Here is a 12,619-nt window from a genome sequence, read left to right on the forward strand (position 1 = left end):
ACCCCTGTGCCGTATTTCCCCATCTTTTACTTATGGGGTTGGTTTTTCAGATTTTATTGTAAAACCTGACACTGATCTTTTTGAATTTCATCAACGTTGGATTAGATTCATCCCTCAGGCCAGTTGAGATCACTTGATATCTGTCATCCAGTATATGTGTTGTCTCTCTCAGCTTGGAGGCTTCTAACTAACTTGACAGGCCTTTGTTTCTCTATCTCATTCCCCTGGAAACTTTCTGTCCAGTAATTGGAGTTCTTTGGTTTAAATCATCTGTCCTTCATCTTGTTGACAAGAGTATTACAGGAGACCCGCTATCAAGACGATTGTCTTGCCAAAGTTCAGATATGTGATGTCTGCATTTGGGAATACTGGGTGGTTTTCATGTAGATGCAGAATTATCACTCACATCACAGATGCCTCTTTTTATTATATTAGAGGTTTTTAAGATGTGTTTTGGCATTTACTGATTACAGATTACAATAGCTATATATCATTGGGAACTTTACTCTCTGGGATATTCTTGTATATATATTTTTTAAATGCATTGATCTCTCTCCCACTTCTGTTTTCCCTTGAGATGTAATTGCTGTGTGTCCCTGGAAGGTGTTAGGGCCTGTGAAAAGCTGAAGAAACAGCCCTTAACAACGTGTACCCCCAGAATGGTCTCTCGAGAGTCCCATCTTGATTGAAACTAAGGAAGTTTTATGCTCCAGTGGTGCTTATCCCATCTGGACGTGACCTTCCATCCAGTTTGGGTTGATGTCAACCCTGGCCCCTTCCTCCCTCTCCAGACTAATTTCCTCCTCCTCTGTGTGGTGGTCTGCGTGATCCCAGCTACACTGGGACTTGCCGACCCCTGCTTGTATGTCCCAGTGTTCCTTGGAAGGAGGTGCTGTTAATCAGCTGCATCTTACAGATGAGGAAGTGCATAGCCTGAGAGGAGGCAGACTCTCACCAGCAGTCTCTCACCGCTATAATATGCATGTGACAAAAGTATGAGCACCGTCTCTGAGATCAGCTGGATTGTTTATCTCTGCAGATACTAGGAAGTGATACACAGTGTGTTGTTCCCGTAACCTGCCTGATTTATTCTTTCAACCTCTTTGTTGACTGAGTACCACTGAAGCCCTTCCCTACTAGGCACTGGGCATCTGGTGGCTTGGAAGATGGATGTGGCTCCCTGCTCTTTTATGAGTAGAGCATGACCAAAATCCCACCCCTTTGTAATGAGAGCTTTTTTTTTTTTTTTAAGATTTATTTATTTATGTTAGAGAGGTGGGGGCAGAGGGAGAATGAGACAGAATCCCAAGCAGACTCCGTGCTGAGTGCAGAGCCCAACGTGGGGCTTGATCCCACCACCCCGAGATCAGGACCTGAGCCGAAATCAAGAGTTGGACGCCCAACTGACTGAGCCCCCCAGGTGCCCCTGTAACAAGAGCTTTAAGGGAGATTCACATTTTCTTTCTCTTTCCCTTTCTTGCCAGGTCTACATCCGGATAAAAGATGATGAGTGGAATGTCTATCGGCGCTACACAGAGTTCAGGAGTTTGCACCACAAGTTACAGAGCAAGTACCCTCAAGTGAGGGGCTACAGCTTCCCACCCAAAAAGGCCATTGGAAACAAGGTACTGTCACCGCGGGGAACCAGGCAGCTCACGCACCAGTGCCTGATTTGCACACATGCTTCTGTAGCTCGTGACTCGGAAGTTGGTGAATACAAGAGAAAAGAGGGACAGAGAAAACAGTCGTAATTCCATCACTTAAAGACAAGCGTGTTATGTTTTGTTTGTGGGCGTCCTCTTAATTCTCTAGGGCAGGGGTCGGCCAGCATGTCTTGTTAAAGGGCCAGAGAGGAATAATTTTTGGCTTTGTGGACCACAGCACCTTGGCTGAAAGTACTCAGCTGTGCCCTTGTAGTGTGAAAGCATCCACAGCTGGTGTGGGCACAGATGGACGTGGCTGTGTGTCAATAAAACTTTATCCGTAAGAATAGGTGGCAGCTCGGTTTGGCTGATGCGTCATAGTTTGCTGACCCCTGTTCTGGGCCAAAATGATGTTTTCCGGTTTTTATCCATAGTTATGATACTTACTTGGACTCATGGATGTGGGGTTATTTCCCAGTAAAGCTTTCTCAGAGGAGCTTCCTTCTGGTATAGGGTTACTTCCCTTAGGAAGGTTGAGAATTGATAATGACCTGATTTGTTTCCAGGTATTCATCCAGGCACCCTGGAGAAGGGAGGTGCTAGCCCTCCACAAGGCTGCTGGTTGCTGAGGGCTCGTTCCTCCAGCAGGTGTCTACTGAGCACCATTACAGAAGGCGGTACAAGGGGCTGGAGCCCAGGGCCCAGGAGGACAGGCCTGGGCCTGGCATGGGGCCTCGCATTGTCTGCTTCAGCCCGATGGCATCATTTTGTCATCCCTCACATTAGCTTAGAGCAGCTGTTCTCCCTCTTGGCTGCGCTTGGAATCACGTGGGGAGCTTTCAAAGCTTCTGAGACCTGTAGGCCCCCACGCCCATTAGGATTTAAGGTCTGGAGTAAGGCAGGGGCCCTGAGGGCTTTCAGACATCTCCAGGCGGTTCCAGCATGCAGCCCAGCTGGAGAACCCCTGGCTTCGAGTCCGGTAGGAGACGGTGACAGGTGCACAAATGCAGTATATTAACTAGCTTGGCAAGGGCAGTTTGGCCAGAGGAGGCGAGGTCGTGACCCTCCTGAGGACAGGTGAGAGAGAAGCTGGGCCTTGTTATTAGGGGGATCCCTCTCCCACCGTGGTTCTCAGAGTGTGGCCCCTGACCAGCAGTAGCGGTGTCATTACAAATACTGATTTCCAGGCCCCGTCCCTGGCCTCCTGAAATACAAGCTCTGGGGCTGGCGGCCCAGAAATCTGGGTGTTGATCTGTGTGGTGCTGATGCCCGAGCAAGCATGAGGACCGTGGTGCTCTCACGTTGACAGAGCCGTGTGGCAGCTTCCTTATGTGATGCATTTCCTAGTTTCTCTCGTGACAGAGGCGCCTGGCTAGGGTCTCCTTGGATCTTTCTCGCAGAAAACCAGAACAAGTGTGGCTGTACCCACTGCCAACACTTGGGGGTTCCACGGGGAAAACTCTCACTGACTGTTCCGTTTACATGTCCGTGTATTTCTGTGCTTAAACCAGGTTAGAAACCTGATCACGTCAGGGTCTGTTAGATCTTAATTAAAACTGTTATAAAGCAGGTTTATCTGAGGCCTAGAATAAATGTGTCATTCCATTTTTTCCTGAAGATAAGTGGAGTTCAGCCCATAAAAACGGAAGACTGAGAAGTTCTACACTTGTTCACAGCAAGAAGGACAATAATTCTTATGAAAAGAGGGGAAAAATTATGTACTGATTTAATCTAATGACTTGCAAGCTCATACAAATCTTGGGACCCATCCAGAACGTCTTAAAATGTCATAAAACAAAACCCTGCCTAACCGACGTATTATCATTATAAGATAGTCTCATTTGCAGAAAGCATTACACTGAGGCAGACTTTCCATGACACCTTCTCTGAGGAATGCGGCCTGTCTGTATCTCACTAAGGGAAATTAGTACAAGGGGGAGCTGGGGATATTCCAATGGTGAGACGTCTTGTGTTGTGTTTTTGTTTCTAGCGGCTGCCATACCAAGGTGGCACCCACTGCATGGTCTAAAAACACAAATTTATTATCTTATCAGTTGCGGCCGGTTGAAAGTCCAGAATCCGTCTCCCTGGGGTAAATTCAAGTTGCTGGGAAGGGGCTTATTCTTTTTGGAGGCTCCAGAGGGGAATCCTTTCCTTTTCTAGCTTCTGGAGGCTGCCCGCATTCCTTAGCTTGTGGCCTCCTGTGTCTTCAAAGCCAGCAACCACAGGACTCTGACCTCACCTTCTGTCACGGAGTCCCCTCTCCTTTTGTGACTCCTCTCCCTCTTCTAAGGACCCTGGCAGTGACGGTGGGCCCACCCAATAAGCCCCAAGAATCTTCTAGCTCAGGATCCTTAACAAATCTGCAGAGTCCCTTTGGCCAAGTAAGGTGAGATACTGTCAGGTTCTGGCATTAGGCATCTTTGGGGGCCACACATTGCCACATGCTTTCTCTGCAGACCAAAGCGACTCCCTTCCCACCTTGGATCTCGAGGCAAGCCTTGGTGTTACTGCAAACTTACTTAAGACAAACCTACCCACCACCACCACCACCCAGGAGCAGGGACTGCACTGACATTCCCCTCTGAGGTGGGCCGTCCCCAGCCCTGCTTCACGTTCTCCCATCCTTGTCAGTCCTGGGACTGACTCTCAGCAGCAGTGGGCTTTTGCCCCATGAAATCTGTGTCAGTAGGGTACTATCCCCCCCGCCCCCACCCCCACCCCCCTACCCAATGCAACACCGTTTGTGAATAAAGGAGCTTGGGCATTAAAGGCACCGACTTGCTGGGTGTGGCCCAGTGATGGCCGGCTTGTACACATGCCCTGGCCTGCTGGTCCTTTACTAGATTGTCGGTCCTGCTCCCCATGGTCAGGGGTGGACCTGATAGTTGCCTCTGTTGCTCAGGAACCTGACAGCTCATGAGCAGTCATGGGGCCTCTTGTCTAGCCTGTGTGGCCTTTTGCCTTCGAATTGACTGGTTAGCCATGACTATACTTTGATGCCCTCTCTCCCTGCGCGTTTGGCTAACTGAGACATACCCACTTCCCTTTGGCTGCTACCCAGGACAGATCTGAGGGTTTATCTGGTTTTCAAGGGCAGTTTGAGTCAGCCTGCAGGACTGCAACATCCAGCAAAGGCTACTGATGAAGTCTGTTAAGAGACAAAGCCCGCACTGGCTCCAACCAAGCCTATGGGCTCAAGGTACCTGCCTTGATACCCCGAGGACAAGTTCTCTAGTGAGTTTTTATTCTAAATCGGCCCAGAAAAGTCAACCATGTCAGCATCTTTTCCTTGGTTGGGTCACTTCAAGAACGTCTCACTTGCCACTTGTAGCATTAAGGTACACAGACATGACTTTTTTGTGTGGATTGAGTTACGTGGACCTTGCTACTGTAAGCCTTGCACCCATTAAGTGATTCAATCCACAATCCACAGAGCTGGATAGTATTTAAGAAAATGTTAACCAGAGTCTAGTTTTTTTGAATTTGCCACATGAGTATATTTCTAGCCTGAATTTCTAGGTGTTTTCCTAACACTGTCTCCATGGTTAGTGATCTCCCAATTGTAGAATTAAAATGTCAGCTTAGTCCAAGTTTTAACTTTTTAAAAAAATTATTTATTTATTTTAGAGAGAAAAAGAAAGAGAAGAGAGTGAGCGAGCAAGTGCATGAGTGATAGGGAGGGGCAGAGGGAGAGATTCTTGAAAAGACGCCTCGCTGAGCATGGAGCCCGATGTGGGGCTCAATCCCACAACCTATGAGATCATGACCTGAGCCAAAACCAAGAGTCGGACACTTAACCAACTGAACCACCCAGCTGCCCCCAAGTTTGAACTTCTTTTGATTGATAAAATAGCACGTTTTATAGTTTGTGGATGCAGGATTTGTCTTTAGTAAAGAATTTCTTTTGCCTTAGTATGTCATGCATGTGTTTAACTATAAATACCCAGAGCGCTCACTGGAGCTACCCTGCCTTCAGGTACCAGATCGAGCCTAAATCATGTTGAGGTAATTTCCTGAATATCAGTCCACCACTTGATGAAGTTTATTCCTTTGTAGCTGAGTCAAGCAAGCCACAGTGGTTATATATTAAAGTTACTCATTAAATTCAAAATATCACAGGCGTGGGGCTTGTTTCAAGATAGTCTTCATTAGGCTGGAGTAACAACTCCATGATCTTGGCAGCTTAAGCCAACCAAGGTGTGTTTTTGGCTCATGTTTCATGTCCATTGTGGGTTGGCTGGGAGTTCTGCTCATCACAACACCAGGAGGCTAAGGACAGGGGCAAATCAGAAACTGGCTCTTAAAATCTTCGGCGCAAAGGTGATACATGTTCATTCCACTCATATTTCATTGACCAAAGCCAGTGACTCAGCCAAGCATAATGCCAGGGGGCGTAATGCCAGAACTAGAATTTTTACGATCAGCTCTCATGACCCCCACAGGGGTGGCACTTGTCTTGAGCCACATTTCTGGGGATGTAAGGTGGGGATGATAGGAGAACACAGTCTCACCAGTTCAAGACTGGTATGCCAGGTCCTGTGGGTCTCCTTCCATAGAGTCGTAGTTCAGGTGCTCCCCTCCATCCCAACCCAAGCCTGGTCCTTCCTGGTGTGGGCATCTGCACCTTTTTCCACTCTTGCCTGCCTACCCTCCAGTCCCCATGCTGCAGCCACAGTGAGGTTTGTATGACGTCGATCAGATGGTGTCGTTGTTGATTAAAACCCCCAGTGGCAGCCATGGCAGGTAAATTCAGAACTCTTCATGACCTTTGAGATGTCCCCCCATCTGTCCCCCACTTCCTCTCCTACTTTATCTCCTGCCCTACCCTCCTCCTCTACACCCAGTCACACTGACCTCCTAAGACTTCCATGCTGTTCTCACCTTGTGGCCTTTGCACCTGCTCTTCCCTCTGCCAGAATTGCCCCCCCCCCCCCCCCCCCCGCCCCGCCAATCTCTGCATGGATGGCCCCTGCGGTTCATTAGATCTCAGCTCGAATTCCACCCCTCGGGGCAGTGTTTCCAGACTGCCCTCATTAGTGCTGCCCCTTCAGCCACCCTCCCACCCATGACCCATTAGTCTGCTTTAATTGTCTCCTGGCACGGACCATCCATCCAAGTGATTGGCTTGTGACCTTGAGTAGTGTTGTCTCTGCCCTGGAATGCAAGCTCAGGACAGCAGGGCCTTGGTCTGTTCACTGCTCTCTCTGCAGCTCCTAGAATAGCACCCGGAGGCCCAGAGAGACTCGTGGCCTGAATTAAGGACTAAGTGAACAGGCATTAAATGGGAAAATTTCCCTGCTATTTTCTTCTTCATGTCACTGGGTCTCGGTGCAAATTAAAAAAATCTGAATTCCCAAAGTGGGTGGAATAATTTTGAGGGTGACTTGAGGGGTCGCTCTCACTCCACTTGGAGTGAATGTGTTTTTTGCAGAATGGGCCAGAGGCCGGCAAGCCTTTGCAGACCAGGAAGGTGGCTCTCTGACAATCTGGGGGAGTTGCCTGGCAAGCTCCCCATCCAAATGGACTTTGCCAGCATGAGGGATTGGGAAAAAGACTCATTTTTGATGATGCTCCTCCAAGTTTGCATGATTGCTCAGTGAGAAATAGATTTGAGAGGCTGTCATTTCTTCTTAGGATAATGGAGTCAGTCTCTGAAAGTTCATTTGGCATTAAGGCAAGGCAAATCGCTTTCCCTGGAGCTGCAGATAATTCAACTTGTTGGAGAAATTATGCATTAAAATCCTCATTAAAAACACATACACCAGTGTGTGCTGGAGGAACCAACTGGTGCTCACCAAGCCACGGAAAGCACCTTGGCAGCTCGAGAGGAACAGACTTAAATGCAGCCCTGGGGGCAGCAGGTCCCCAGCAGTAGGTACCTGCAGTGGTGGGAACATCGAAGCTGCTGAGTTTTTTCCAGTTAGAAATACTTCTGGAATGTAGGGGTGTCATGTTAGGTGTCGGGGGACTAAGATAGTCTAAAGTAAGGTCTCTGTCTTCACAAAGTTCATGGCCTTGTGGGGACAAAGACCACTAAATGGGCTCTCATGGAAGAGTCCTGTGATCAAGGGGAGGGAGGGTCCCTAGTGCGCTCCAGAGGGGGCAGGGAGCAGGGCTGCCTTCTGCAGGGGGGCGAAGTGCTCAACGGGACAGCAGGATCCTGGCAATAAATCTTCCAGGTGGGAAAGCAGAGTCAGGGGCTAGCCTTTCCTTCTCTGTACCCTGTGTTAGCAAGAGATTACCGCAAACCTAGCAGCTCTAAGCAGTACACATCTGTTATATTACATACAGTCGAGGAGGCCAGAAGTCGACACGGGTATCACTGGCTTGAAGGCAAGGTGTCAGCAAGGGCTGCGTTTCTTTCTCGAGGCTCTCGGGGAGAATCCCTTTTCTTGCTTTTTCCAGCTTCTAGAGGCTTCCCACATCTCCTGGCTCCTCCTCTCTTCAGTGCTGCGACTCTGTGACCATCCTTGTGTGGTGGGGAAAGGTTCTCCCCTTTGAAGGAGTGGGATTAGTCTGGCCACACCACCCTGAATGTGCCGGATCTCGTTGGAAGGAGTGGGATTAGATTGGGCATGCCTGGGTAACCCAGGGTCATCTCCCCATCGGAGGACCCTTAACTGAATCACCTCTGCAGAGTTTCCTTTGCCCTGAGCACATTCACAGGGATTAGGGTGTGGAAATTGGTTGGGAGGGGGGGCATGTTTCTGCCCACCTCACACCTCTCTTCCCTTGTCTGGGGTATAAGAACGATGAGTGTTACTTTACAAACGGGAAGAGGGAGGCACAGGGAGGTGACAAGGCCACCTCACTTGGCACCATCAAGGTGACACATGGGCCCAGGCAATCTCCAGGGATCTACCATGGAGTGCCGTGGAGGGCGGATGAGTGTAGATGACTTAACCCTTGACCTGTGGTGGACACTGACTCCCTTAAGTCAGTCCCTCGACCTCGGTGGTGTAGAAATCTGCCTCTCCCTCTCCTGCTCCGCCGCCCTCACCCACAGCCCACCCTGACTGACTTAGGGGCCGCTTGTACAGCTAGGAACTGCTGCCCTCACGGTCGATCCAGAGGCTTACATAACCTTCCCTCGTAAACCTAAACATATGGAGGGCTAGTCCCTCGTTCATTTGCCCATTTATTCGTTTATTCATTCAACAGGACTTTGCCAACTCTGAGAATCAAGCCCAGAAAGAAAGAGGTTCCTACTGCTTCACTCACTGTATGGCCTTGGACACGGTCCTTGAACTCTGTCTTCCTCAGTTTCTCCCCTACGTCCCACTTCCCTCCGGTGTGGTCATAAGGACTTGCGGTCCTTATGGTAACCTTACCTCAGGGTAAGGGCTGTGGACGTGTTAGTGAAAGGGGCGCACCAGCTGGTACTGAGGCAGAACTGGCCGACAGAAGCAGGTCGTCGGCACCGAGGGTGCATTGGACGAGCCTGACACAGGGGCGCGTCCACAGCCCTCACAGCCTGCACCTCCCCGTACAGTAATACCAACCATCGCGGGCCACGCGAGTGCACAGCGGGGGCTTGGTATTCAGTCTTACACTGTGGGATTCTTGCCACGTCCCATACAAAATATCTTCGAGGTGGGGAAGCCGGGCGCAGAGGCTGCAAGCATCCTGCCCAAGGTCCTGTAGCTCCCTTCAAGAACTGAGTGAGATGCCTGCTAATGCCGCCGCGCCCCTGCACCTGGGTCCGGAAGCCGCGTGAAGCCACCCCCAGGTCTGGGAGGTGGTTGTGCACCAAGGGACACGTGACGACAGATCTCTGTGGGGAGATGCAAGATCTCGAGGGTTTCTGCCCGAAGTTCCGTCACGTGGAAAAGGATCCAGAAGACCGCAAATTTGGGAGAAAAAAGAAGCTCCAGCTGAATGAAGCCATAAACTCAGGTTGTTTCTCACTTGACACTCTGCTAACTACTGTGTAAATAATCCTGGTACTTAATGTATTAAGCAAGAAGAGTGAAATTGGGCTCATTATACATCACACATTTGTGTTTCGCTTTAATGCAGTAAAACCCTCTAAAGATATTTTCCAGGAGAGCGGTTGCTAGAGTCATCTTGCCAGAGAAGCGGTCTCAGGAGAGAAACTTTGAGGAGCCTCAGACTTGGACTGTGTATATGCATACATAGGCAAATATGTGTATGTATTTAATAAGGGGGGCTTCCTTGGGAGTACTTCTTTGTAATACCAAATTAAAATCCAATTAAAAAAATCAAGGTCATTTTATGAACAAATAATCCAGAGCCAGCAACAAGAAGTGCATTTTCTCTCTGTTCCCATCCTGCGTGTTTTCGGCAGGTAGCACGTGGAGAGGTTGAATCCAGGCTGATCATTTTGGTGATCTCAGGCCATAGACCTTGCAGGTGCCACCACCTGCAGGAAGACTTCCCCAAACTCTGAGTGTTAGCTGTCCCTCAGGCTGCCTGATGGCAGCCTTCTCTCTCCCCACCAACCCCGTGGAATTAGAGCAGCACCCGGCCTAGGCAGTCTTGGTCTTTTCAGCATCGCACACGGCGCCTGGTGCACGGTGGGTGCCGCGTGAAAGGTGTTTGATGAGCACAAGAACTCAAGCCACCTAAAGGCTGCTGGGAGACACCAGAGTTGTGCAGTCCCTGGTTCTCTTTCTCAACCCCTCCCTCCCTCCCTCTCACGTCTCTGGTAAGTGTTCAGAGGAAGATGGACACAGCACAGCGAATATCTGCGTGAGGCTCTGAAGAGACTTCCCATTCACCACGCCTGGTGACAGAGAGGAGTTATTTGACCCGCCTGGGATCTGGCCTTGACAGTTCACCAGCCAGATGCGGCGGGCTCCCTGTCCTTTGCCCATCTCAGGCTGAGCTCACAGCCTCCCATGCTGCAGCGGTGAACCCAGTGGTTTGGAAACCAACACGAATTACAAGACCCTTGACTCTCTGCTGGGCATTAAGTGTTGTCCAAAATATTTCCGGGGCCGTTAAATTATTTGTATGTCATTATTTAATCCCTCTTTCCAGCTCTGAAGGCCTTCTGATTATACTTAACCCATGTTATATCTGTTTTTTCCCCTCACTTTTTTGGACAACTGATTAAAATCACAACCTAGAAGAGTACTTGTCAGCTCTTAATCTCTTCTTGAATAATTGAGAGTAATTGCTACCTCCCCCTTCAGTATTGCCATTAATATGTGAGAACTCTGTACTGCAGTCTTCATTCATCTTCAACAAGCTAGAGAAAACATTTGTAGTTTTTCGAGTTGCCACCATTGATCTGCGGGGTTCCAGAATCCCTTGTGTATGGAGGAAGCGGTCCCCTTCCCCTTGACGTCCTCACAGGCCATTTGCATTTTTAGAAGGCCCACAGTACAGAGGTTAAGAGTTTGGGCTTTGGCATTGCACCGGCCTCCCTTTGGACCCTATCTCTGGTACACACCGGCCGCGTGACCTCCGTGTGTCACCCGGCCCCCATGATGCTCCGTTGTCGCAGCTGTCACATGGGTTGAGGGTGCTTGCATCATGGGATCTTGTGATAATCCATCCAGCACATCCTGAACCCTCAACTGGTAGCTTAAAAAAAAAAAAAATGGGTCTGCAGAGGAAGCTCGCCAATTTGGTTTCTATTCTTTTGTAATTTGTGTAACTCGGACATGGGCATGCTTGGCTCTTCTTTCTTCCCCTCTCCTCCCTCCCCTCTACATTCTCCTTGCTTTGGCGTGGTGTGTGTGTTTGTTTTCTGCCCTTTTTTTATTATTTTAAATTTTGGGTTAGAAATGCCTCTAATCTTACATGTATAGCACGATAGATTTGTACAACAGGAGTGCATCTAAGTGAACAGCACAGACAGCAGGAAATACATCATTAGCAGGACTCTAGGCCTCCTTCCGTAAGTCTCCCCGCTAGGGTGGCCACCATCCTCCCTACCTGATCCATGGATTTGTTTTGCCGATTATAGGACTTTATGAGAATCAGATCATAGAGCATGGACTCCTTTGTGTCTGGCTTCTTTTTCTCCACATTACATCTGTGAGATTCAACCACATTGTTCCAAGTAGCAGATTGTTCTAGCCTTTTTCATTGCCATGTGGTACTCCCATCGTATGGATCTATCACAGTTTCTCTTTTCCGTTGGTGGATGTTGGGTGGCTTCCAGCTCGGCTCACTTACACATACTGCTGTAATTAATGTCTTCTTGTGGCCATCATTGCTGGTTTCTGTGGGTCTGTCCGTGGGAATGGAATTGCTGGGTCATAGGGTGTGCATATGTTCTACTTCAGCAGAAAGTGCTGAAGAGCTTCCCAAAGTGGTCACACAGTGATGATTTCAGAATTAACAGCTGTTCCCAGTTTGTCATATTGGCATCTAAGCTCTTAAAAATGTATTTTAAAATGTTTCAAATGTGTCCCAGAATACATGGAAAAATAGAAAGAACACACATCATCTTCATTTAAGGTAGTCTTTAGAAATTAAACATGATGGGTAATAGCTGAATCCTCTTCTTTCCCCTCAAGAGGGAACCATTCAGTGGAGTTGTATATCCTTCCTGTCTGTGTATACCTTCCTGTCCCAAAAATGTATACCTTGTATTTTTCACCAATATTATCTTTTAGAGATTGATATACACTTGGGGGCATAGCGTTTCTAGTTCATTAACTTTGACTGCCATACTGCCATTCTGTTGGTGAATATTCAGTGTTGTGTTGATGTATTCTCCCTTCTGCGGGCAGTCAGACCACTCACAGTTCTTGCCTGTGCAGACAGTGTGCGGTGAATACCCCATGCCTGTGTCCTGGCCTTGCACGTTTTGTGCTCCGTTCCTCCAGGCTGTGCTGCGATGAAGAGAACTGCTGCCTCACGGGGCCTGCTTGCCCTCTCCTGTCCTTCTGGCTCTCGAAGGGGGTGGCCCACTTGTTCTCTGCCAACCACGTGGACGAGGGATTCCCATGGTGGAGCATTCTCGGCAGCACTTGGCATCATTAGCCTTACAACTT

At 48.9% G+C, this 12,619-nt stretch overlaps 1 protein-coding gene across 1 annotated transcript in view; it reads left to right on the forward strand.

Annotated features, from left to right (window-relative positions):
• Window positions 1-12,619, forward strand: part of SNX29 (sorting nexin 29) — a 517,029-nt gene that overhangs the window by 418,911 nt on the left and 85,499 nt on the right. The window contains exon 19 of the mRNA XM_045874993.3: window positions 1,485-1,625. Within this exon, the coding sequence (XP_045730949.2) occupies window positions 1,485-1,625 (141 nt within the window). The remainder of the gene's footprint in view (window positions 1-1,484; window positions 1,626-12,619) is intronic.

This window comes from Mirounga angustirostris, unplaced genomic scaffold, assembly GCF_029215605.1.
Source record: "Mirounga angustirostris isolate CCGP_5_RB_7025 unplaced genomic scaffold, mMirAng1.0.hap1 SCAF_5, whole genome shotgun sequence".
Lineage (NCBI taxonomy): Eukaryota > Metazoa > Chordata > Mammalia > Carnivora > Phocidae > Mirounga > Mirounga angustirostris.